This window comes from Lagenorhynchus albirostris, chromosome 15 (genome assembly GCF_949774975.1).
Source record: "Lagenorhynchus albirostris chromosome 15, mLagAlb1.1, whole genome shotgun sequence".
In the NCBI taxonomy this organism is placed as follows: domain Eukaryota; kingdom Metazoa; phylum Chordata; class Mammalia; order Artiodactyla; family Delphinidae; genus Lagenorhynchus; species Lagenorhynchus albirostris.
In genome coordinates this window covers 20,804,541-20,831,949 of record NC_083109.1, presented here as the reverse complement: position 1 = coordinate 20,831,949, position 27,409 = coordinate 20,804,541, and the positions used below count along the sequence as shown (strand labels likewise).

General features: G+C 41.4%; 1 protein-coding gene across 3 annotated transcripts in view; it reads left to right on the top strand.

The window, feature by feature from the left end:
- Positions 1 to 1,495: 1,495 nt before the first annotated feature.
- Positions 1,496 to 27,409, top strand: part of DHX35 (DEAH-box helicase 35) — a 77,381-nt gene continuing 51,467 nt past the window's right edge. For all 3 annotated transcript variants that reach the window (XM_060124424.1, XM_060124423.1, XM_060124422.1), the window contains exons 1-6: positions 1,496 to 1,613; positions 8,257 to 8,390; positions 13,087 to 13,179; positions 17,390 to 17,467; positions 23,026 to 23,130; positions 26,559 to 26,620. In XM_060124424.1, the coding sequence (XP_059980407.1) occupies positions 1,574 to 1,613; positions 8,257 to 8,390; positions 13,087 to 13,179; positions 17,390 to 17,467; positions 23,026 to 23,130; positions 26,559 to 26,620 (512 nt within the window). In that variant the 5' untranslated portion in view covers positions 1,496 to 1,573. The remainder of the gene's footprint in view (positions 1,614 to 8,256; positions 8,391 to 13,086; positions 13,180 to 17,389; positions 17,468 to 23,025; positions 23,131 to 26,558; positions 26,621 to 27,409) is intronic.

Here is a 27,409-nt window from a genome sequence, read left to right as displayed (position 1 = left end):
TTCCAATTAGATTCCTATCCATTACACCTTTCCTATTACTTGAACTTATTAGCTCTCATTTGGATTAGCAGAATCTTTCTCAAACTGGTTGCTGGAATCATCTGTGGAGTGGCTTGAAATGCAGGTTCCCAGGCCATGCCCCTGGAAATTCTGATTCGGGATTGATTGGGGTCTAGAATCTGTATTTTTCACAAGCATTTGAATCATGGGTAGTCAAACTGGAGGAAACATTGAGCTAGTGTCCTAGCCTAACAAATCTACCCATTTCTAAGTTTTCTTATTTCAATCCATTCCCCCTTCCCCTTTTCAGCGTTACTCTCAAGGTCCCTAAAGACTTGCATACTGTTTCCACTGTTTTATTTACTGTTAATAATAAACACTACTGTTCATCGAGCATTTACTCATTTACTCCCACGACATCGTCCCCCCCACACCCCGCCGCCTTGGACAGAAGCTCCATGAAAGAAGAGACTGGAACTGCAGTACCTGGGCGCACAGTAGGCGCCCAATATCTACTGAACTAGAAAACCCTCAGGGTAGTTACTATTATTATCCTTCAATCTTAAAATCTGGAGACTAAAAGAAATAGTACAGGGCTTCGCTGGTGGCGCAGTGCTTAAGGATCCGCCTGCCAATGCACGTAACATGGGTTCGAGCCCTGGTCCGGGAAGATCCCACATGCCGCGGAGCACTAAGCCCGTGAGCCACAACTACTGAAGCCTGCGCACCTAGAGCCCGTGCTCCGCAACGAGAAGCCACCACAATGAGAAGCCCGCGTACCTCAACGAAGAGTAGCCCCCGCTCGCCACAACTAGAGAAAGCCCGCGCGCAGCAAACAAAGACCCAACGCAGCCAAAAGTAAATAAATTTAGTAAGTATAAAAGTGTCTCAAGTTTGAAAATGACAACATTTATTCTAACTCTGCAAACATAGCTTGAATCCTGCCTCCAGTGCCCTGAGAGGTAGTCTGCAGCCTATGCTCGCTCACGCACCTGCAGAGCTAGAACACTCACTGCTGGAGACAGCTCCGAAATATGTTGCCACCCTCTGGTTCTAATTCTGCCCCTTAAGGCTGTGCTGTTACTCTTGCATATTAGTTACTTATTGCATATGACAACTCTTGAAAAAAAAAAAAGAAATAGTACAGCCGTGATAGCTTGTAACGTAACATTCATTTGGGATACACTGCCTCCTTGCCCACAGAGTGACGCAGGCGGCGACAAACTCTCGTGCCAGCGGTCCCTTCCCAAAGCTCACCCTTTCCGAGATGTGCGGCCGCCACCCAAGGAAGGCCATGCTCTTAGGGAGGCCACTTAAAACCCTGGTCCCTCACGCTACAGAAGCGGAGAAACGCGCCCTTTTGTACAATATGGCGGGTCGAGTCACATGGGCCCCGCGGCACATCTGAAACGCACGTTACGTGGCTCGGAGGGGGCGGTGGTCACGGGGGCGTGGCGGTAACACCGCGGAACCTCCAGCGCCCGGGCTTCTCGCGGGCCACGCCCCGCGGCCCCTTCGGGGCCTCGTGCGCAAAGGAGGGGGTGGAGCCTTCCTCGGGACCTTTCACCTCAGCATGGCTGCGCCCGTGGGACCGGTGAAGTTCTGGAGACCTGGTAAGGCCCTTGGCGGAACGCTGGGCAGATGCGGCAGCTGGACTTCGGTCTTGGCCCCGCGGCCGGCGTCCTGGCGCCTGCGGCCCTGCTCGCAGGCCTGACCTCAGCGAGCTGGCCACCATTGCCTCCGAGCTGGTGGGCTCCGCGGCTTAGGCGCCACAGTGGTCCCGAGGGATTCAGGGATCCGCCCCCAGCCGGGGCAGAAGATCACCGTGTGACCTCGTTCCAGTCTCTCAGCCTCCACAGGCCTCGTTTTCCTCACTCCTGATGCCTGTCTTGCCCAACCCGTGCGATGGGGAAACGCTAAAGCGCCCACGCGTGTCCTGTTACCGCCCTGGGGCTACGCTGGGGCCGGACAGGGGCTGCTGCTCGGGGTTTAGGAGTTCATGTTAGGAAATCAGACTGCCTGGGTTCTAATTCTCGGCTCTGCTGTAGAGTAGCAGAGTTCCTTTGGGCAAGTCTTTTAACCCTTTTTAGCCTTAGCCTTCTTACCTGTGAGATGGGGAGAATAGTGACATCTGTGGGCTGGAATAACGAGCACGACGCATTGTTTGATGTGATCATTAAAAGGGAAAGTAGTTTAGTCTGTTTTTGGGTTTCTGTCCGCCCCACGTGTCTGCCAGAAATTGAACACCCCCCTTGGTATTGGCTGTCACCCACTCCCCCTCTTGCAGGCTAACACCATTCTCAGCCGCAAAATGATTTGCTTGTCTTGTTTGAATTTACTCATTAGTAAGGATTTTATTGAATGTTTACGTGCCAGACCCTTCCTCCTCTTACAATCAGTTTCCTGTGAAAAACAAAAGTTTCTTAAAGGGTTACCGGCTTGTTTTTTTCCCACCACTTGCACCTCCGCAGGTCTGGATGTGCACAGTATTGTATATTGCAGCAAAAATGAAGTAAGACAGAGAAGGTAATATAAGGGAAGCTTTTAAAGGGTATTTAGAGTGGTTCCCAGAAATTTTGAACGTGCCTATCAGTGATGATGAACATAAACCTAAGCAAGATTTGTGTTAATTCTTTTTTTTAAAATCTGTAGCTTGTCCCCTAATGATAATTTTATGATTCAGCATTTAAGTCATCAGCCAGTTATCGATCCTGAGTTTTATTTGCAGCCAAAGCTAAGATCCCATTAGATAATGAGATATCCTCTATTTTATTTATTCAAGCCTTTAATAACATGTCAAAGTGTTAAGTACAATAAAGGCCTAAATAAATTGTTGAAAATCAGATCAGCTACTCTTTTGGTTAAAGAACATGGGATTATTCTAAGAGTTCTATTCCATTATTTAGTTCATTCACTGAAGTTATACTTACTGAACACCTCGCCTTGTGGTTAGGAGACAAATACGGATGACTAGGGCTCTGCTCTCAAGATTTATACTCTCTCTCTCTCAATTATAATATGAAATTGGATATCCTCTTTCTTTTTTTTTTTGCGGTACATGGGCCTCTTACTGTTGTGGCCTCTCCCGTTGTGGAGCACAGGCTCCGGACGCGCAGGCCCAGCGGCCATGGCTCACGGACCCAGGCGTTCTGCGGCATGTGGGATCTTCCCGGACCGGGGCACGACCCCGTGTCCCCTGCATCAGCAGGCAGACTCTCAACCACTGCGCCACCAGGGAAGCTCGGATATCCTCTTTAAGAGATTTTAAAGTGAGGCAGAAAAAGGCGGTGGTAAGGAAGATGAGCTCTGCTAGGGTCAGACTGTAGAGACCATATTGACTACCATTTACTAACTTGGTGATTTGGGAAAATCACCCCATCTGTAAATTGGGAATGACACCTACCCAAAGGATTGTTTTGAGGATTAAATGAGAATACACATCAAGCTCTTAGCACTAGATACATATTAACTATTATAATTACTTGGAAGTATAGAAGAGGGGGAAAGTTTGAATGTGTGGATAAGAAATACTGCATCAAGACAGTGGTATTTTTGAGGTGAACGTTGAAGCACAAATGAGGCTTTGTTCTGCAGAGAGGTAGGAGAATGGAGCTCTAAAGGGTGTAGCGTGGACAAAGGCAAAGTGGGATGGTACCTCAGCAGTGTCCAAAACACCAAAATAATTGAGTAGCGTGGTGTTTAGTGGCAGGGCGTAGTAGGAGATGAAGCCAGAAAGGTAAGTAGGGGCCTCATTGTGAGAAGTCTCCATGCAAGTTAAAGAATTTGGGTTTCACTGTTTTTAAGCAGGAGGTAACACAATGAGGTTTATTTTTCGAAGATAACTCTGGCCTTGGTGAGCAGAATGCTTGGGGGAGGAAATTAGAGTCAGGGACACCCTTAAGAGAAGGTGCTACTAAAATCGAGAAGGGATATTGAAAACCTCAGTTCTGGCATGTGAGCAGTAGGGAGGGACCTTATGGGAGAGATTTGAGAGGCAGATGTGGGGGAAGGTAAAGTCGGCAATGACTCAGATTTCTGGGTTCAGTGACTATCTTGGTAAGTGGTTCTCAAATTTTGCTGTATAGTTGAATCACTTGGGAAGCTTTTAAAACTCCTGCTGTTCAGTCATACCCCATGGTAATAAATCAGAAGTCCGGAGGGGCTAGGAATCAGGCGTCAGTATTTTTTAAAGATCTCCAGGTAATTCAAGTGTGCATCAAAGTTTGGGAACCACTGTTCTAGGTAAACTGTTGTCATTCACTGAGATGGGAATGGATTTAGTGCACACTTACTGGGCCCTTTGTGCTAGTCACTTTTACTTAACGTCATCTTATTAAGAGGTAACAATATCTTGAAAAAAAATTTGTTTTTTATTGTTTATTTTTGGCTGCGTTGGGTCTTCGTTGCTGTGTGTGGGCTTTCTCTAGTTGCGGTGAGCGGGGGCTACTTTTCATTGCGGTGGATGGGTTCTCATTGTGGTGGCTTCTCTTGTTGTGGAGCACGGGCTCTAGGTGTGTGGGCTTCAGTAGCTGTGTCTCGTGAGCCCTAGAGTGCATGCTCAGTAGTAGTGGCACATGGGCTTAGTTGCTCCACGGCATGTGGGATCTTCCCGGACCAGGGATTGAACCCGTGTCCCCTGCATTGGCAGGCAGATTCTTAACCACTGCGCCACCAGGGAAGTCCCGGTCACAATATCTTGTGATGGAGGTATTACTCTCATTATACAGATTAGGAAACTGAAGTTGAAAATATGAAAATAGGATGTGGGAAATACACGGTGAAGGACAGGGAAGTGAGTGAGACTAGGTATAAGGCTAGATGAATATGTCCTATAGGTTGGGAGTCACAAGCTCAGGTAGCTACAGGGGGCCTCTGGGACAATCTAAATAAGTGAAGGTGCTGGGTGGAAATAATAGGGAGTGGTGGGAACTGTGGCAAACTAGAGCGTGTGTACACTGATACGTGTACAGTATTGATTACACTGAAGCGTACACATGCTATCTAAAGCAGGAAGCTGTAGATGGTTCCACCCAATTGGTGTCATATGGGCTCAAATATCCAGGTTAGAATGGGAAATTTTTACATGTTTTAAATGAATGATTTCAGACATTTTAACAGTGACATATTTGGGGTCCTTGAGTAACTAGTTTGTGATCTCTACCAGTTTGTGATCTCTGCCTTAAGATCTTTGTATGAGCTGCCTGAGGTTTTTGTAGAAAAAAGTTTGACTTGATTTGCTAGTACAAGTGGATCAGAAGGGCCTGGCCATTTTCCTTCCTTCATTCAACAAATATTTAATGATAAAATCAATGTTTGACAGTGTGCCTGGCAAACGCTTTATAGCAACAGCTTTGAAGATTTTTTGACCTGATCTACAGTAAGAAATGTGTTGTGACCCAGCATGGGTACACATAATGTATTGTGTTGTGATTCAGCACGCATGCACATGCATGTGCGTGCACATGCACACCACATAACTAAAAAGAGTTGTACAAAAACAATATTGCTTCTTGGGGTGCCCTCTGATACTTTCTATTCTGTTTCTAGTTCATCTTTAAAAAGTGCTAGCCATGACCCACTACATGAGTTTCCTAACCCATTAATGGGTCACCACTCAAACTGAAAAACTGGGTTAGAGGGACTGCTGGATTGGGGGGGTGGTGCTTTTATCAGCCTTGTTTTATAGATGGGGAAATGGTTTAGGAGAATTACAAACTTGTTACTTGCTTAAGCACTGAGAATGTTCCCAAGGGAAGAAACAAACCATAGGCAGCCAGAATGGGCCGTGGGATGTATATATAGTGGGGAAGCAGGCCTGGTTTGGTTGAATGAAGTCTTTTATGTGGAGGAGACATGCTCCTCATTGATTGACAGTAGCTGTTCTCGTAAAAGACCTCATAACTGAATGTACTGAGGTGAACTTGGCTGTAGGTTAGAGACAGGAGGGATGGGGTAGTCAGGAAGACACCTGGGTGGATTAAACCTTGGTGTGGGAGGAAGTAAGAGACATTGCGGGAGCAATGTTAAAAGATTCTAGACATGCTGTAGGGGTTTCCCTGGTGGCACAGTGGTTAAGAATCCATCTGCCAATGCAGGGCACACGGGTTCGAGCCCTGGTCTGAGAAGATCCCACATGCCGCGGAGCAGCTAAGCCCACGCGCCACAACTACTGAGCCTGCACTCTAGAGCCTGTGAGCCACAACTACTGAAGCCCGCGCACTGCGATGAAGAGTAGTCCCTGCTCGCCGCAACTAGAGAAAGCCTGCGCGCAGCAACCAAGACCCAGTGCAGCCAAAAATAAATATAAACTAAAAAAAAATTATAAAAAAATAAATAAAAGATTCTAGACATGCTGTAAAGGTTTAAAATGTTTGGAAGACGAGGGAATTCAGGACAAAAGCAGAGCTGATGAGGATAAGCTATTTCTTTGCTCTAGTTTTCTTCGGTGAAGATTACAAGGCGTTAATCAGAGGTAGTAATAATAAGGGTAGAAGGGAAAGGAAACTCACCTCTTTGAGCACAGGCTTTATTCCAGGTCCTGTTCTATCTTTTATCTTGTTGAAAGGAAAGTCAACATTTTGGCAAAACAATAGAGCAGTGCCCCACTTACCTGATTTTTGGCAACCTTGGACCTCTGGAACACAGCTATGTTCCTAGAAACTAAAGGAAAAGGAATCAGAGATCTACAGCAGTGATTCTAAATTTAGCTCTAGGGTGTCTCTGGACCTCCAGCATTTTGTGTTCTGATAAATTACATTCTGGTGTATTTTTCAGGAGATGGAGTTCACAGCCTTTATTAGGTTGTCGAAGGGATCTGGGACCCCTCAAAAATGTAAAAATAAATCACTGGGCTAAATATTCTTATCACAAAGCCTCTGTACTTTCACATAGCATCACAGATTCTGAGTTCAGAAAACCCGGGAGGTGATAGTATTGGGTAATTATCCCTGTAGCACCCCTAACAGAGGGCTGTGAACTTCTGGCGGGGGTCGTTATTGATTCACAAAGGTGGCATACCCCTGTACTGAACAAGTCTAACTTTTAGAGATAACTTCCTCATGTTGAGTTGAATTCTGAACCCTGTGTCATTTACTTATTACTCTGAGTTCTGTCTTGGGCTGCACGAACAATTTGGTGTGAAGAGTTACAGAGGCTGATGATAAAAATTGAAGCCATGTTCCTTCTAAGGCATTTTCCTTTTCAGGCTAAAAATCCTTTTCAGGCTAAAAGTTGTACGTTGAACAACTTTTCATGGGGGGATTTGGCTTCCCTATTCTTCACCACCCTGAGGCCCAGTTTTTCTTTGTTTTTACCAAGAAGCCACTGTGGGTATCTGGTGTTTAATCTGCTCAGCACAGTGGCTTCTTGGCCCAGCACTTCCCAACCAACCACTGCAATTCTGTGATTCAGATAGGCGCTGCCACTTATTGTACCCCACTCCAGGGCCGTAGTTGATTGGATCAGGTTGGGCAGCGGCCCTAAGCTGGGAGAAAAAGAGCCTTCCTCATCTCCCAAACAGACAACACACACCTGGGACTCCTGGTGCCCCTCACTGGGTCTTTCTCCATTACCACTTTATGCACTAAGTTATGTTTCTTTGAGAGGATGAATAAGAGAAGCAAGTAAGCTGCACCAGGGTAAGGCCGGCATCTGTAGTGTTCGCTGCTGTATCTCTGACACGTCCATCCTTGCTGGTGAGAGAGTGAGTGAGTGGTGGAGGAACTGTGAGCCTGAGCTCTGGCCCTGGAAGCAGCCTAATTCCAGCTCCTGTAGAGAAGCCAGCCCCAGGGACTGAAAGGAGCTTGTCAAGAGGGGCAGAGAGAAGGAAAAAGGCCAGTCCCCGGTCGGTGCCCGTTGGCCCTGAACCTTGTTGCCATCCTACGGTGATAGGATTCATCGTTTGCCTCAGCTAATTCCCACTAGGTTTCTGCCACTTTTGTTAAGAGTTTGGTAATAATAGCAGCATGGTGGCCAGAACTCAATACATTGTCCTCTATAATGTACAGTTGCGTGTGGCCAATTTGGAGCCCAGTAGGTCTGCCATCTCCTTTGTTCTTGACACCACAGTGAGGCTCTTCTGTAGTCTTGTAGGTGCCTTTCTAGATGCTTTCCTGAAATTACAGTTTAATACCTTTTGGTAGTTTGAGATTAAAATGCGGTGCTTCTGTTGTATATCTTCATCTTTGAATTTGTAACTTTCACGCAATTTTTCTGTTCCTTATATCAGAGAATCTGAAAAAAACATTTCTGTTGCAGGTACAGAGGGACCAGGTGTCAGCATCTCTGAAGAGAGACAAAGTCTAGCTGAAAACTCTGCGACGACTGTTGTTTACAATCCTTATGCTGCCCTTTCTATAGAGCAGCAGAGGCAGAAGCTGCCGGTGTTCAAGGTACATTAAATAAGTATGTTCAGTTGTTGGCCTGAAGCAGCCTGCATTAGCTTTTTTTTTTTTTTAATTAATTAATTTTTTTGGCTGGGTTGGGTCTTCATTGCTGTGCGCAGGCTTTCTCTAGTTGTGGCAAGCGGGGGCTACTCTTCATTGCAGCGCGTGGGCTTCTCTTTGTGGTGGCTTCTCTTGTTGTGGAGCATGGGCTCTAGGCGCACAGGCTTCAGTAATTGTGGCGCACGGGCTTAGTTGCTCCATGGCATGTGGGATCTTCCTGGACCAGGGATCGAACCCATGTCCCCTGCATTGGCAGGCAGATTCGCAACCACTGCACCAGCAGGGAAGTCCCCTGCAGTAGCTTTATACTTGGCACTGAAGTGAATAATGTCCTCTTACTCTTAATGATCCTGTAGAACACAGCGAGCTCAGAGATACCCTTATCTGAAGGGATCGTCTGTTCAAAATATGTGTGTTAGTTAACTTTATAAGTCTGGAAAGTCCTTACAGTTGTTTTTGGTTAGATCTTACATATTGGAAAAACTGGAAGAAATGAAATGACATTCTTTTTTCCCCTCTTTGCTTTCAGTTACGGACAAGTTCAAACATACAGAAAAGTAGAGAAAACAGCACAGCAAACTCATGCATCCATCTTCAACAAATTACCAACATGTGGCCAATTTTAGCTTTCTTTTTAAAAGCATATTTCTTTACCCAAGATTAATTAGAAATAGGAGGTTGTTTCTGTTGAAGAGATTAACTCCCACTGAGATAGTGATGGGATTTTGGTATGGTTATTACATACCATGTGCACATCCAGACACGTGATTTTATTAATCTCATGAAATGGACATATACTCATAAGAGACCAAAGTGTAAACTAGAATTAAGAATATATTCGTTTACAGTGAGCCGTGGTTCTCCAGTACAGATACTTTTCTCCCCGTTGCCAAGTCCACGTGGGAAGCCAAATTGTAATCAGGAAGTGGGCTCAGAGCCAAAGACGGTTTAGATATAGTTGAAGGATATTTATTTCCTGTAGCCTCTGATGAAGGGTGATGAACTCTCCCTGTCTTGTGTGATGTCTCTGGAATGACCCGAGTAAGTGGGGCCACCAGCACCTGTGTCTCTCTTTCTTCCGGACACTGTTGGGTGAAAGCTGCCCAAGTCCTTGCACTTAGGGAGTTTTTTTGTCTGGACTGTGCTAATAATGCCTCTTCTATTAATACGTTCTTTCTCCAAATGGATATGAAACAGCCGCCTTCTGAATTTCGCCAAGTCACCTCGATCAGACTTTTCTGTGGCCCCAAATGTTTTAGTTACTCCTGTACTGATAGTTGCTGGGTTTCTTCTGCAGGTGATTAACCTCATCCATTATGTGTGAATGTAAACCAGTTTGACCCTCAGGAGATAAGATTATAGGTTCACCATTGAGGGGCACAGTTTGAGCTGTGATGAAGTGTCTGGACTCGAGCTAGACTTTAGAGTTCAAATCCAGGCTTCATCATTTGTGTGCTGTGTGGCCTTGCTTCACTGCCTGAGCTTCTGTTTACTTACCTGTCATATGGGACTAATGGTACCTTCCTCATAGGATTGTTATGAGGACCAGATGAGGTAAGCCACATAGAGCATTTAGTAAGATATCTGACATGTAGTAAACGTTGGAAGTACAAGGATAATTATTGTTTACTGAGTATTTAATTTTCTTGACTCTTCTTCATCCTCCAGCTGTACTTATAATAAATGAAATAACATTAAAAAAAAGAAAGCAAGAAGGTATTAATAACATTGAAATTAAAATGGTAAGAAAATGCGTGTAAGTTATTGATAAAAATCAAAGCAGAGCTTAAGCGTAGTTACAATCTCATAAAATGTTAAAGATAAAGCTAGGAGACCAAAAGGATAAAAAGTTACCCATTCACCACTGCTGCCCCCATTAAAACTAAAAGTGAAAATTCCTTTTAAAATTTTTTTAAAGATTTTATTTGATGTGGACCATTTTTAAAGTCTTTATTGAATTTGTTACAATATTGCTTCTGTTTTATGTTTTGAGGCATGTGGGATCTTAGCTCCCTGACCAGGGATCGAACCTGCACCCCCTGCATCGGAAGGCGAAGTCTTAACCACTGGACCGCCAGGGAGGTCCCAGTGAAAATAGCTTTAAAAATAGAAGTTGAAACGAAAGCAGCAGTAAATCAAAGGCTCACCCCCCTTTACCCCAGTGCCATTTCAAGGCAGCCTTCCCCTTGGCTACCTCCTGTAGGCTGGCGTTCTCTTTGGGCCCTGAACACTGCTGTGCAAGGTTGTCCTCTTACTTCCTTAAACTCAACCTCACTGAAGCTCAGTCTGGTCCTCTGCACCAGCTCTCCTTGATTTCCCTGCCTGTGCCTGTCGGTGGTACCGTCATTCTTCCAGTCTCTAAACTGGAAATAGTTTTGTCATCTCTCTCTTGAATGTCACATGTTGGACTCTCCACTTGCAATGCCTTGTATTTAGCACATGAAGTATGAGTTAATGCCTTCAGTTTCTTCATGCTTATATCAATCTTGTATATTGCTGCCCAGTTTTCTCGGAACACTTATAGCATGCACTGCCTTCTGGCTAAAGTCCAGATGCTAGCTCTACGTTCAAGGCTTTCACAGTGCGGCCCTAACTACACCTATTGTAATTCATTTCCAAGTGAAACCTGGAGCCTTCTGTGGGCTTTTTCTAGCACACCTCGAATAGAGTTCATATAGTTTGCCTATTTCCATCTTCTTTCCTTTACTTATGTCATTTCCCTTTCCTGGAATACCATGTGTGTCTCTCTGTATTCAAATTTTCTGTCAAGTTTTCCTTGAACACCCACCCATCCATCCATCCATTCAACCATCCATCCAGCAGATGGATTTACAAAATATCATTTACAAAATATCTGTGAAGAACCCAAACCTTTCCCCTTTCTCTGCCCAAAACAAGAGAAAGCACAGAGTCCAAGCAATCGACAGGAAAGCATCTAGATGAGTCCCAGAGTACCTGCAGCAGAATCTCCTTTGGGTGTTTGTAGAAATGCAGATTCCTGGGCTTCACCCTAGCCCTACTGAATCAAAAACCCTGAGGGTAGGGCTAGGAATCTTCATTTTTAGCAAATATCCTAAAAAATTTTTACACTGAGATTTGAGAACTACATATTTAGACCCTAAATAATGCTAAATTCAAAACCCCAAACAGTCAATACCTTATTTAGCCAGGAAGGCAGCATCTATCTCTCCCAGTCTTCACCAAACACATTGTTGGTGTGGAGTCAGATGAGCTGAGCAGTGATCAGAGTGGGAGAATTTGGCAGGTTTTTACTTCATTCCAAACCAGGAATTTATGTAACACCTTTATGACTTTCCAGATCATCAGGTGTGTCTGTAATCAAATGTGGGTACAGAAATACATTCTGAAGCTAAGTACATGGGATCTTGGAATTATCTGTGACTTTTCAGTGGCCAAATCTGTTTCTGCTCCTACTGAATGGATTAAGGAAGGCCCAATAGAAATATAGATGTAACCTATGCTTGCTTTATTGTGAACTTGGCCTTAGAGGTAGAGACGAAAGCATATTCTTTTTGTTTTCACAAGTTAATAAATGAAAAAAAATTAAATTAAGTAATACATGCATGTTGAACAAAATTCAAAGGTCTCCTTCATACTCCTGCTCCCTGGCCACTTTCTTCTGCTCACTGGAGACAGTATAGTTACCAGTTTCTTGTTTTGTTTTTCCTCAAAGTAGCTTATACATAAAGAAGCATATATGTATTTACCCTTTCTTCTTCTTTTTTTTAAAAATTTATTTACTTTTGGCTGCATTGGGTCTTAGTTGCTACGCGTGGGCTTTTTCTAGTTGCGGCGAGCAGGGGCTACTCTTCATTGCGGTGCGCGTGCTCCTTATTGTGGTGGCTTCTCTTGTTGCGGAGCACGGGCTCCAGGCTGGCAGGCTTCAGTAGCTGTGGCATGCTGGCTCAGTAGTTGTGGCTTGCAGGCTCTAGAGCGCAGGCTCAGTAGTTGTGACGCACGGGCCCAGTTGCCCCGCAGCATGGGATCTTCCCAGACCAGGGCTTGAACCTGTGGCCCCTGAACCAGCAGGCGGATTCTTAACCATTGCACCACGAGGCAAGTCCCTACTGTTTCTTTAAAAACACAAATAGTAGTGTATCATTCACACTGTCCTGCACTTTGCTTTCTTACCGTAGCAGACCTCATTGACCATTCCACATCAGTACAAATAGACATTTGTTCTTTTTAACAACTGTGTATTATTCCATTATTGAAGTGTTTCACAGCTGTGTAACCACTCCCCTGTTGATGAACATTTAGGCTGTTTGAATTTTTGGCTCTTATAAACAATACGCAGTGAGTATGCTTGTACATACATCTTTGTTCACATGTATTAGCATGTCTGTAGTCTAACTTCTTATAAGTGGAAATCTTGAATCAAAGGGTATGTGCGTTATATATTTTGATAAGTTATTACACTCAGTTGCAGTTGTATCACCTTGTACTGACACCAACAGTACCTGCAATGTATTTTGATGTATATTAGAAATAAATTTTGATAGTTCTTTTTAAAATTTCCTTCCCTTTGGCAAACAGCTCATTTCATAATGTTTAAATATCTTTGTTTAGGTCTTTTGAGAAAATGTATGTCTATTTACAATGTTTGGTTATATTTTTTCAGCTTAGGAATCATATACTGTACTTGATAGAAAACTATCAAACAGTGGTGATTGTTGGAGAAACAGGATGTGGGAAAAGCACGCAGATTCCACAAGTGAGTACATTTAAATGTGTCTTTATACTTAGATTTGATTGGAAGGATTTTGTAACTTGAGAACTCTCTTTACCATTTTTTTGCATTTTTAAGATCTCCTCTCAGAGAGGAAATAGTCAACCCAACTAGATGTTTTTTATTAAACTTTTGAACTTCTATTAAACTTTTAATTTCTTTGATTAGAAGAAGTAACGGTCATCTTCAATTTATTATAATTCTAAAATAATAATAGAATAGCCATACTCTGAAAGGAACAATGGGAACTCATTTGAAGAGGTGTAATGCATAGTTTTTGTCCTCAAATAATTGCAGTTGAAGAGGTGGTGTAAGATGGATGCTGCTATAGTTGTGAATAAAGATTGACTGTTACAGAATTACGCAGTGCTATGGAAGAAACCTCTCTTACAGGACAAAATTTTATCTGGTGTGGATAGAAGTGGAAAGAAGGATCAGCAAAGGCCTCATAAAAGAAATGACATTTGAAATTGGGGAAAAAATATTAAAAAGAAAAAAAAGACAAAGAAATAGAACTTGAATGATCAGTGGGAGTTGGCTGGGAAGATGTCCTCATCCAGTGAATATTGTGGTTAGAGATACTGGGGTGGAGAAGTGCTTGGGGCTCAACAGAGTGGACAGGTAAGATCAAGAGTGGAAAGATAGGGTGAAGTCAAATTGTGTCTTAAGAGCTTCAACTTGAAGCTCTTAAGTGAAGAATGATATTTAAGTGGTCAGGGATAAGAGTCCTTGTAGGTTTTTCTTTCCTTTTTTAATACAGATTTTTTTAAAAAAAATTTATTTTATTTATTTATTTTTGGCTACGTTGGGTCTTCACTGCTGCACGTGGGCTTTCTCTAGTTGCGGCAAGCAGGGGCTACTCTTCGTTGTGGTGCGCGGGCTTCTCATTGCGGTGGCTTCTCTTGTTGCGGAGCACAGGCTCTTGGCGCGCGCGGGCTGCAGTAGTTGTAGCACGCGGGCTCAGTAGTTGTGGTTCGCAGGCTCTAGAGCACAGGCTCAGTAGTTGTGGCTCACAGGCTCTAGAGCGCAGGCTTGGTAGTTGTGGTGCACGGGCTTAGTTGCTCCGTGGCATGTAGGATCTTCCCGGACCAGGGATCGAACCCGTGTCCCCGGCATTGGCAGGCAGATTCTTAACCACTGTGCCACCAGGGGAGCCACATCCATTGACTCTTGATGTCAACACTATACCTGCTTTTGCAGCATCTTTAAATTTTCACCTGTAAGCAACCATAAGCAGGCAGAAGTCTAAATCCCAGGTGTATTGAGAGACTGGCTTCATGGACAGATTTATTATTATGCAAATTGTTTTTCTTTCCCCTAACAGTAGTACTAAGAGATTGACTACGAGAGTGTGTGTGTTTTATTTTGGATGGTAGAACTGTGTCCTGGTTATATGGCTTTGGTTTGCTGAGCTTGAATCCTAGCTCTTAGATTTTTACCTGTGTCCTGGGACAAAGCATATGACCTCTTTGTTTCCTTATCTCTAAATTGCTGATGATGCTATTACCTTCGCATTGGATTTGTTGTAAGGATTAAATGGGGTTATGCATACCAGACAGTTCCTGGCACTTAGTGATGTACTCGGTGAATCTTAGCCATTATTCTTGTAGTTCTGTTTCTGAATTTGTGTTGAGTGGGGTGGTTGGTAGTATTTTGTGTATGTATTCAGTGCAAGAGAGAAATTTCACAGATTTGATAGCAAAAACCTACATTATCTAAAACACTCTGTTCCTTACAGGCATTTTTTAAATTATTATTTTTAGCTAATTTTCGACTAACAGGAAAATTGCAAAAATAATACAGAATTCCCTTAGACCCCTTACCCCACTTCCCTTACTACAGTAATCAAAAGCAGGACAGTAACAATACCAGTAATCAGACTACAGATCTTATTCAAAGCTCATCAGTTTCCCCACCAAAGTTCCTTCTCAGAAGATCCAGGATCTTTCTCCCTGGTCTCCTCCAGTCTATGAAAGTTCCCCATTCTTTCTTCATCTTTTATGACCTTGACATTTTTGAAGAGTACCAGGCATTTATTTTATAGAATATCCCTCAGTTTGGGTTCGTGTGACGTTTTCTCATGACTAGAATGAGCTGATGCATTTTTGGCAAGAATCCCATAGAAATGATGTGTCCTTCTTAGTGCATTGTATCAAGAGGGTTGACATGGTGGTCTTACCACTGGTGAGGATAATTTGATCACTTTGTTAAGGTGCCAGGTTTCATCTGTAAAGTTACTGTCTTTCCCTTTGTAGTTGATAAATATCTTGGAGGAGATATTTTTAGACTGCAAATAATCTGCTTTTCAAACTGTCACCTACTAATTTTAGCATCCCTCCGTAGATCTTGTCTGCAGCAGTTACTCAGGTGTTTCTCTAATGAAGGATTTTCTCTATTCCTATTTCCTTTTACATTTATTAAATGGAATCTTCTGTAAGGAAGAACTGTTCTTTCTCCCTCACTTATTTATTTATTCAATTATTTATGTGTATCGGTATGGATTCATGGATATTTATTTTATTCTATGGGTTAAAATCCAATACTACCATTATTTTGTTGGTCAGAATGGTCCAGCTTTGGTCATTAGGAGCTCCTTCAGTTTGGGTCCTGTGTTCTTTCTAAAAGCCTCCATTCATTTTTTTTGAACACTTCCTTACTTTCTAATAACACAGACTGTGTCAGGCTTGTCTTATGTTTTTCCTGCACTAGCCTTGGGATCAACCGCTTCTCCAAGGAGCCCTGGTTCCTTTTATTGGAGAATGGTGTTTAAAAATCAAGATTTGGGTGCTAGGGTGCTCATTGTTACTGAGGTGTCATTGCTATAAGTCTCAGTGGGCAGATTTAGGAAATATATATGAATACTAAATCCCTACATAATCCCACTTATATATCTGTATCAATCTGTATATATATTAAAAATCATGAATTTATGCTGATACTTCGTTGATTCCAATCCCACATCATAGGGCTCATCTAAAGGACCCATAAAATAGCTTCGGAATTCCTAACCCATACCCCTAACATTTACTAAGTAGATTACAGCACTTAGGTACAGTTCTTTCCATCTCTGGCCTTCAGTCAAGATACTGTTTTCAGTTACTTAGGTTGGTTCTTTTCTTCTCCACCCCCTTCACTGTTATCAGTTATTCATTTGTAATACAGAAAGGGTCATTTGATAGTGTTTGCATTTCTTTTGGTTTCCCTCCACATCCTGGTTGGTTTTGTATATTTATTTGGGTACTTGAAGAGTACGTGCAACATGATTGTGGTTCTGAGAGTCAGAGCTACACAAAAAGCTCTACTCAAAGCATTGCCCCTCCCTCTTCATCCCTGCTGCCATGTTTTCATTCCTCCCTTTTTCCACCCCTTTCCTACCAATCCTCCGTAGTCAACCATTCTCTTTAGTTTCTAGTTTGTCCTTCCTTTATTTCTTTTGAACAAATGAGGAGATACATGTATGTAACAGCATTTTAAATCTTTATCTGTTATAGAAGTAATATATATTGATTGTAAAACAATTTAGACATTATGAAAACAGGTAACTCTGGTAACCCCTGTTATCCATTTTGGATTTTAAAAAGCATATAATCAAATAAATGCATAGGAAATTAGTATATGTGGAAAATAAATACAGAAATAAATCAGATAATATAATCAATGTTAATGTATACTAATAAAATCTAATGGGATATATACATGTATATAAAGTCTGATTTTTTTTTTGCAATAACCAATGTTGTTTTATTGGTCTTGTTTAAAAAATCTAATTATTTTTATTTACTCTGACTAAAATATTTTGTATGGTTGATATTTATTGAATTGTCTCTGTGTGTACTTTAAAATTCTTTGTTCTACAGATTTAGCACTGTTCTGAGTGACCCATGGATGGTTTTTTTATTCCTTGAGACAGCTGTAGTACGGGGAAATTTTGTAAGACTGGGGAGTCAGAATGTTGAATTTATGCCTTAGTTCTTCTGATTATCACTTCTGTTGTGAACTTAATTAAGCACATGACCTAACATTTCAAAACCTCAGATGCCTCATTTGCAAAATAGTTTTTTAAATCTCTGCTGGGAGAAGAACCATCTGTTAATTCTTTTCTCAGTGATTTTAACATAATCCAGGGTCATCTTGGGGGAGATTGTTTCTGGAGAAGTGGTGTCAGGTGTATACTGAAATGTGATTTTATTTGTAGTACCTCGCAGAAGCTGGCTGGACAGCCGAAGGAAGAGTGGTGGGAGTGACCCAGCCCCGAAGAGTGGCTGCTGTTACAGTGAGTTTCTCTTTTGTTGTAAAGACTCTGTGTCTTCTATTTCAGTGACTTTTTCCTTGTTTCCTAAAAGCTGCAAATGAATATGATTTGCAGCTCCTCAAGAATTTAATTCTTCACTTGAAAAAGAACTATGATTATTTTTGTAAAATTGATACCTGTACATTATGAATTTTTATGTAGTAATAAAGTACAGAAGTCAAAACAAAAAAAGTGATTAAAAAAAAACAACCAAAACCCAAATCTCACCACCCAGCAAAAACAGTTTGAACATTTGTGAACATCATTTCAAGTTTCTCTTTTATGTTCACATAAAAATGAATGGTTGGCTGGATGGATAGAAATGATTTTATAAAAATGGGTTCATAGCCATATATTTGCTTTTGTTGAATTTAACAAAAGAGGAAACTGCAGTGAAATAGGAGTAATTACTGAACTTTGGATAAATAATTTTTCACTACAAGAGAATTTATTAAAGCTTGAAAACTAAGAAAAAGGATTACAAAAAGCTTTAGGGTGTTACTTATTTTTGGAACTACGTTATAGGTAGTTGCCTATCACAAGAGTAAATTAGCGCACTGATTCTTTCTACCGTTCCTCCCTCCATTTGTGATAAATGCAGTGCTATAATTTTTATTTCAAGATTTATAAATATTCTTTTCTGTAATCATAACTCCCACAGGTATTTAGTTTAATAATCACTAATAATTTTCCAAGGTTTTGCCAACTTTGAATTGCTCATTTCACTTTATTTCTTGATTGGCTGAATTTTACATGCCTGAGAATTTTTGATTGTGGTCTTTGTTGATATAAAATTCTTGATTCATCCTCTCTAGGAGCTGTGCAGACACTGCTCTACTGTCTTTTGGCCTGGAGGATCACTGTATAGAAATAGTCTGAGGTCCAGTGGAGTTTTTCCACTCCCTAGCTTCCTGGCCTGCTTTTTCTGCTTGAATGCTTGTAACATGCTTGTTTTTGTACCAGGATATGTCTTGATGCTGATTGTTCTGTCTCATTTTTTATTAAATGTGGAAGAACTTTTAATCTTCAGGCTCAATCTCATTATATCAGGCAGGTTTTCATCCATTATTTCTTGGCACACTTTTCTGTTCCATTTATTTTTTTCCTCTTTTCTAAGAGCACCAATTAAGTGTATATTAGATCCCCTTTGTCTCTTTTTAGTATTTAGCACCCTCTCTGGAATCATCTGTTTTCCAGTTTGTTTTGTGATATTTCTTCAAGCCTGTCCGCAATGTTCATGATTGTTTTTAGTCAAATTTATTCTATTTGATTCCTTTGTATCTTTATCTGGGTCTCATAATCACTTATTTGAATGCTTTTTTGTTTCTTTACTAGCTAGAGAAGTGAATATTTATAATGGGTGGAGATATTACAATACATTACAAATTTTAAAAGCTGATAATACCACAAACATTTTTTAAAAATCCAGAAAATAACATAGTATTTTTATTAATTAGCTGACACATTTCTGTAAATCTTTTTTCCTGCAATTTTTGGCTCTGTCCCCACTGACCACCTCTTCACTTGACAACGATTTCCTATTATCTTCCTTCAGAGAGAGTAGAGCAGTATTTTAATGTTTCTCTAGCATGGGTGATTTAGATTTGCTTTTTATTGTTGGTACTGTGGAGAACCTCCTTTGGCTTTGTAGCATTTGTAGCATTGTGTAAATTTGGGGGACTATTCGCATATTTGGGAAAAGTCTCTCTGTAACTTCTTGCATGTTCAGGCTGTGAGATTTGGGGGATGTCCACAGATTGGTTTCTGACCTGTACATTTGAGACCTTGTTTCTCCTCAACTGTGCTTTGACTTTGTCTCTTCTTTAAGTTGTTTTAGCTTAAGCTTGTGATTTCTTTGAAATTGGATTTCTTTGGCTGAATTCTACTTCTGTTTCTTTGGGTAATACTTTTGCAATTTCCTTTTTAAACTGCTTTTTTGCTCATGTTCCCTTCTTTCCTTCTTTCTTACTTGGCTTTAATGCAGTGGGCTGTGTTGGTATTTTTATGATAAGTACTTATCCTTGAGTGGGCTCATTTGCTAGCTGCAGAATTGTGAGGTTGTTCTGGTCTGGCCTCTCACCAAATCTCTTATTGTCCTTTGCTGGTGGGGGATGAGGATGAGAATGTGCACTCCTTAGTGATTTGAGAGGTCTGTTGCAGCTCATGATAAGATTCTTTGGGCTCTCTGATTTGGGATTGATACTTGCTATTGGATTGCCTGCCTTCTCCTTCAACTCCCCCTCTGTGATTCTTTGCTGTCAAAGTGGGTCTCCACTGAGACATTTCCTGTGTCTCCTGGGTCTGAACACATTACTGCTTCTTGTCTTCCTAATACAAGGCTTGTCAGCCCTGCCTTTTAAGGAGGTGACACATTAAGGAAGCCAGTAGCCTGCTCTGGTTGTGAGGAGGCCTGGGCCTCTCTTCTAGATTCAGACCTCACAGTATTTGGCAACTGTGTTTCCTAGTTTATTGTTTGGGCTTGTGCCAGTTTCCTTCTTTCATTGGAGATGCAGGTTTTGGTTGATAATATGTTTTATTTATTTATTGTTTTGTTTTAGATTAGCTCTGAGAGGGAGATGGGGGCAAAGATGCCTTTATTTTGCCATCTCTACCTGGACAAGAAATTAATTCTATTTCCTTGAGATATTTTTACTCCTTATTGAGTTTTAATTATTGTGTAATTCTTTTTCCCCAAAGTTCATTTTAATTGTCTTCAAAGTTAGACATTATTGATAAACATTTCCCAAGTCTTCTGTGTGTGTGTAAAAATGGAGATAACGGTTCGGCAACTAGATTGCAATGTTAGACATAACCTTTTATGTCATGAAAGATGATTCACTTACTTAAAACATTTGAACAATTTTTTCTGTTTGTGGTTTGGAATCCCAGCTCTTAATCAATTTGCATTTTTCCTCCAAATTTGTAGCCATGGATAATTTCCATGAAACCACATGCTTTCTCTTAAAGAACAAAGAGTATATAAATTAGCTGTGTAGTATTAATAGAGCTGGCCAGTTTGAAATGCTGCATCTCAGAAAGTACTTTGTGTGCAGACTAAAATCTGAAAACAGTCTCAGAGCCTAAGAACAGATTACACAAGGCATTGCCTGATCTCCGCGAGAGGCAGTTCCTTAATGAGTATGTTCATTGGACTCACATAGTCTGGGTTTGACTTCACGACCAGGCCCTGCCTTGATCTATGATTCAGGACAAGCTCTAAGCCTGTCTTATTTCAGTTTCTTTCTTTGTAAAAAAGAGGGTCTATTGCCCACCTCACGGACTGTGTACATGTTTAATGAGATAAAATTTGTGAAAGCTTGGAGCACAGCACCTGCACCTAGGAGGTGCTCAGTGATTGGTGACTGGTTTTCCTTTTGACCTCCTTTTCCTATATCTGTTTCTATTAAAAAGATATGTTTATCCAGTCTAATTGATGAGGTTATTGGGACTAGAACTTAAACAGTAGAGGTAAAAATCTATTAAAGAGCCAACAGAATATGGCCTTGCAAATGTCCAGTGGTGTGATCATACATGATAAAATTTCTGAAAAGGAATTTGAAGTGAAAATCCATTTTGTAGCAAATGTATACAAATAGTGAAATAATAAGAATAAATATGTTTGGCTTCATAAAATAATTATATTTTTATGGAGAGGTTGGTTCATTTATGCTCATTCTTTTTCTTTCTTTCTTTTTTTTTTTTTTTTGGCGGTACGCGGGCCTCTCACTGTTGTGGCCTCTCCCGTTGCAGAGCACAGGCTCCGGACGCGCAGGCCCAGCGCCCATGGCTCACAGGCCCAGCCGCTCTGCGCCATGTGGGATCTTCCCAGACTGGGGCACGAACCTGTGTCCCCTGCATTGGCAGGCGGACTCTCAACCACTGCGCCACCAGGGATGACCCTATGCTCATTCTTATGAGCTGGTTTTGCCCATAAGCTCCAGTATCTCTATGCACACATTCACTGTTTGTACCATTTTTCAAGATTTATAGTTTAATGTTCTGTAGGGTTGAAATTGAAACAATAACAAAACTGTCCCTGTGAAACCCTGGTTATTGGGAGCTATAACCTCCAGAGGTAGAGCAGTGTAGGATGAATTTCTGGTTTCATAAGATGTTTTGAAAGACTACATGGTGTACATACATCAGCTGCTCGATGACTGATTCTGTCTTGGCCTCTTAGATCTGTGATTTCAAGTCATCTGGCAGAACCTCTGATCCTTATCTGCTCTTCAGTTTCTTAAACACCAATGGTCAGATAATGCCCAGTGTGCTAGGCTCGCAGAGCTGCGTGCAGGGAGCCTCTGGGCTCCTGAGCCTGGGGCTGCTGTGGCCCTATGGCTGTAGCTGAAAGCTCTGCCTCAGGACACCTCCTGTGTCAGCTCATGTTCCAGACTCAGGATGCAGGGACTACGTGGGAGGTTGCCTTGCCTGTGAAAGGAGGAGACGACATGCATGGGGGTTGGTTGGTGGGTGGGGACCCCAGGAAACTTCCGTAATTTTGTTTCCCTTTGGTTCTTTGTTAGTTAGATAGTTTACATAATGAGCATTAAACTCTCTTTTCTTTCAAGGTAAACTAAGTTATAAGCATTATTGTTCTTCCAGTTTTATGTTTATTCAGTATTTCGGATATTTTCTATTACTAAGCTAATAGCCTTTGAATGGCCTTCTGGAGTAGTAGGAGATCTTGCGGTTGGATTCTTTTTTCTCTTTCCTACCCTCACCTTTTATTTGTCATCTATTGGTAGGTGAAAAATATATCTGTAGTTTATGGTCTTCATAATACATTATGTATTTTGTTTTCTACTTTACTTTATTACATTAACTTGGATCCTTTGTTAATCTTCTCATCTGCCTTTTGAAAAGTTTTCAACCTGCATTCTTGTCTCTATTTCCCCTTGTAATAGTTTTGGTAGCTGGGACACTGTTGCAGATTGTTTTAGATTATCTTGCTCTGGAAACATTATTCTTTCGCTTCCAAAGAGAAATGAACATGGCCAAGTATTGAATTTGATCGTTCTTGTTCCCTTGCCTTCATGGTCCAGTGGAAGTTGTTTTATTTCAAGGCGTAAAGACATGGAAATTTGTCCCTAGTTGATGTGCTAAAGAAAGCTTTAGGAATAAGGTGAATCTTGAAATTTCTTTTTCCCTTTTTGCTTCACCCACCAGGAAATCTAGAGCTGAATTTGTGGCTCAACTTAAATAACTTAGGCATATCTGTGTTTTAAAAATTTTCTCATTGACTTTGATCTTTTGAATTTTGTCTGTAATTTCTTTGATCCTGATCTGTAACATATTTACATGATTCCATTTTTATTCTTATAAGTTGCCTCAAGTCAGTTATAGAATGAGGTGAGATACATAAAGTTGATAGCTGCAAAGTTTATCACACTAGTTTTCTAATAACCTGCCCCTTCTCTTCTCATTTCCCACTGTGTTCAACATATTATTTAAAAAATAAGTGACCTTTAGATTTTCCGTAGTATGTGCTCTGGGCAGTAATTTCTGTGTCTCTATTTTCAGCATGATCTTTCTTCCCAAAGGTTGCAGGGAGAGTGGCTGAGGAAAGGGGTGCGGTGCTGGGCCACGAGGTGGGCTACTGCATCCGCTTTGATGACTGCACCAACCCACTGGCTACAAGAATTAAGGTGAGGTGCAGAGCTGCTTTTCCTATTGTGAATAAGGAAGATTCTTTGCGGGGAGATAAAAACATGCAGCCATCGCTGCTGACTGAGGCACTGATACTGTGGCAGAAAGTGTATGAGAGCATCCTGGCCCTCAGGGAAGTTAGTCTGCTGGGAGGTGCAGAGCACTTTCGGAGTCCTTGCATTTTAGCCCAGAAAGGACCTTGGAAGTAGAGCTAAGCCCTTGGTTCTCCAGATGAAGAGGTTGAGGACCTGGGAGGTTGAATGACCTACCTGACATTACGTGTGCATTGGTGATGGAACCAGAACTCAAAACTGACCTTTCTCATGTTTGTTTTATTGTTTTCCCACCAATCCACATAGCTCACTAAATATAGAAACTTACCCATAAAAGACTTAAAAACAGGAACAAATATTGGGTGGGCCGAAAGGTTTGTTCGTTTTTTTCCGTAAGATGGCTCTAGAAGCACTTAGTTGTCTTTAACTTCATTCGAGAAAATTTTGATAAATTGTATGTGACAGCTGTCATAATCAGCGTGCATTAAAAAGACATCAAAATTGGTGAATTTTTGTGTAGCCATTTTAATATTGAAGATGGAAGAAAAAAAGCAGCACTTTCGGCGTTTTATGCTTTATTATTTCAAGAAAGGTAAAAACGTAAAAAAAAGATTTGTGCAGTGTATGGAGAAGGTGCTGTGACTGATCGAACGTGTCAAAAGTGGTTTGTGAAGTTTCGTGCTGGAGATTTCTTGCTGGACGATGCTCCACAGTTGGGTAGACCGGTTGAAGTTGACAGCGATTAAATTGAAACAATAATTGAGAACAATCAACGTTATACCATGCAGGAGACAGCCGACGTACCCAAAATATCCAAATCAAGCGCTGAAAATCATTTGCACCAGCTTGGCTATGTGAATAGCTTTGATGTTTGGGTTCCACATACGTTAAGCAAAAAAACCTTCTTGACCATATTTCCGCATGTGATTCTCTACCTAAATGTAATGAAAATGTTGCATTTTTAAAACAAATTGTGACAGACAATGAAAAGTGGATATTGTACAACAGTGTGGAATGGAAGAGATCATGGGGCAAGCAAAATGAACCACCACCAACCACAACAAAGGCCGGTCTTCATCCAAAGAAGGTGATGTTGTGTATATGGTGGGACTAGAAGGGAGTCCTCTGTTATGAGCTCCTTCTGGAAAACGAAACAATTAATTCCAACAAGTACTGCTCCCAGTTAGATCAACTGAAAGCGGCACCAGATGAAAAGCATCTGGAATTAATCAACAGAAAATGCATAATCTTCCATCAGGATACTGCAAGACTGCATGTTTCTTTGATGACCAGGCAAAAACTGTTACAGCTTGGCTGGGAAGTTCTGATTCATCCGCCATATTCACCAGGCATTGCACCTTCGGATTTCCATTTATTTCGGTCTTTACAAAATTCTTTCTTTTTTAATAAATTTATTTATTTATTTATTTTATTTTTGGCTGCGTTGGGTCTTGGTTACTAGGCGCGGGCTTTCTCTAGTGGTGAGCGGGGACTACTCTTTTGCGACGCGCGGGCTTCTCATTGCAGAGCACGGGCTCTAGGCATGCAGGCTTCAGTAGTTGTGGCTTGTAGGCTTAGTTGCTCCGCGGCATGTGGGATCTCCCCTGACCAGGGCTAGAACCTGTGTCCCCTGTATTGGCAGGTGGACTCTGCGCCACCAGGGAAGTCCCTACAAAATTCTCTTAATGGAAAACATTTCAATTCCCTGAAAGACTGTAAAAGGTACCTGGAATAGTTCTTTGCTCAAAAAGATAAAAAGTTCTGGGAAGATGGAATTATGAAGTTGCCTGAAAAGTGGCAGAAGGTAGTGGAACAAAACAGTGAATACATTGTTCAATAAAGTTCTTGGTGAAAATGAAAAATATGTCTTTTATTTTTACTAAAAAACCGAAGGCACTTTTTGGCCCACCCAATAGTATACATTGATAAAGTGTAGAAATCACACATGTTATTTGCACTGATTAGAACTTTCCCATTTTCACATGATATTGGATTTTATATGTGTGTTCTTTGACCTCGTTGCTACTAGTAAAATAATTAGCACCAGTAGTAATCAGTGTAAATCAACTCAGCAGTGTCCACTGTGTATACCACTGTGCGAATCACAGTCTCCCTGGTACTGTAAACAATGAATGAAAATGAATATTGAAATGAATATTGGTTGTTAGAAACTCAGTTACCTCAGCTTGCAGCAGAGGAAAGCTGAAAATAGATGATCTAAATGTAGTGATTTGTAAAAATGTGGGCCTTGTTTTCTAAGTTTCTGTATTTTGTTACCTTTGACATTCATTTTGCTAGGTAAAGGGGTTATTCTTCTATACCATCAAATATATTTACACGAGCTAATTTTTAGATAAGTTTCAGTGGACTGCATAACCAAATGATTCTCTCTAGAGGGTCTTTCATGAAAAGTTTTGTATTCCATTGGGTAGTAATTTCAGGGCACCCAGTTCTTGACTGGTGGTCTGTCATTGGTGGCAAGTTCTCTTTCACTCCTATGTGTGTATGTGACAGCTCGTATCAGGTCCAAGAAAAATATGGTGGAAATGCGCCCTGCTTTGAAAAACAAAACAAAAAGTAAAAATACTAAGATACAGTGTGTGAGGGAAATGTTTAACTTTGTTAAAGTACTGAACTGTTTTGGGGTGAGAATAACAGCATCTAGTTGTTACTGCATTTTTCTGACGCATTTTATAAACATTCATTAAGCTTAAATGATAATAGCTGCCATTCTTGAGCTCTCTGTGTGCTAGGGCCTGTGCTAAGCACTGTACATGTACGATCTCACTCAATTCTCACAGTAACCCTGTGAGGTGGATTCTTTATTCTCTCCATTTTACAAATGAGGAATCAGGCTCAGAGAGGGTAAGTAGCATGCCCAAGGTTCACACAGCTAATAAGATATAGAGCCGAGATTGGAACTCCCAGCAGCCTGACACGATAGCTTGTGTTCCTAACCACAACCCCATCCAGACTCCCTAAAATAATATCAGATGAAGTTGAGGTTAATAACCTCAAGAGCTGCAAGTCTGTGGTCTTTGGGGATGTTGTAGGAACGGTGATCTCAGACTCACAGCATCCCCCTGGGCAGACACAGGTTTGTCTTCACTGCCTGTTCATCAGCAGCAGTGCCAGTGGTGCAGGCTCAGAGCATGAAATCCTGCTAAAAGATTTGCAAGCCCCAGCTGAGGATCCCATCTTCGAAATCGTGTTTGTGAACCATTCCATTGCTTGATAACCAAAATGTTGGGGCATTTTCTCACAGTCCTTGGTGGGAATTGTCTTGTACACACACTGGTGATGAGGTTGTATGTGTTTTACTTGTACTTGAACTTTTTGAATTATTTCTAAACGTTTGTGTTTCTGTGTTTTAGTTTCTGACCGATGGAATGCTGGTCAGGGAAATGATGGTTGATCCATTGTTAACAAAATACAGGTAAATGTGTTTTTCCTGTGATAAGTTTCCTAAAGTTTCAAAAGTACACAAGTAGATTGAGAAGCATTTGTGTTAATAGATGGGATTCGCGACCATGCTCAGCTTTCCCAAAGCTTTTCTCCTTATTTTGGCTGTTACCACCTTTGTTCTTTTCAGAATTTACAGTCAAAACTGGGCTCATTAAAATCCCTGTCGTTATTTGAACAGTCTGTTGACTTGTTTTTATCTTGCTGGAGGGTGACTGCAGAGGCACAGCACAAAACGTGGCAGCATTTTGTTGAATGTAATATGCAGAGTCCAAATAATTATTTATACTTTCCCTTTCCTTGTGTATCTGTCCATTGCTCATGGGGTTAAAGTGGTCCCACTCAGGCTCTGTGGTATTCTGGGAAAGGAGATCACATTTGACCCACTGGTACACACGTGGCATAGCTGAGACCATGTGCCTCTTCCTGCTGTTTTCTGCAGTTTAACAGCCTTTGGGTGGGTGGGCTGTGTCCCGATTTTTATGTGCTCTGTGGGGTTACATGTTATATTGGAATTTAAAATCATGTATTAGATCCTGTTGGAATCCAGCGTGGGTGGTAATACTCTTTAGAAGTAGCAAAAAATACACCATTTTCTTCACCAAGGTATGTTGATGTCACCATTTTTATTAGCTTAAGAGTTACCTCCTTGTCAAAGAGGAGTTACTTAGCGTTACTTTTGCTACAAGGTGATTGCATGGGGGCTAAATACCCAGCAGTCCCTTTGATGGTCTGAATACCCAGCAGTCCCCTTGATGGTCTG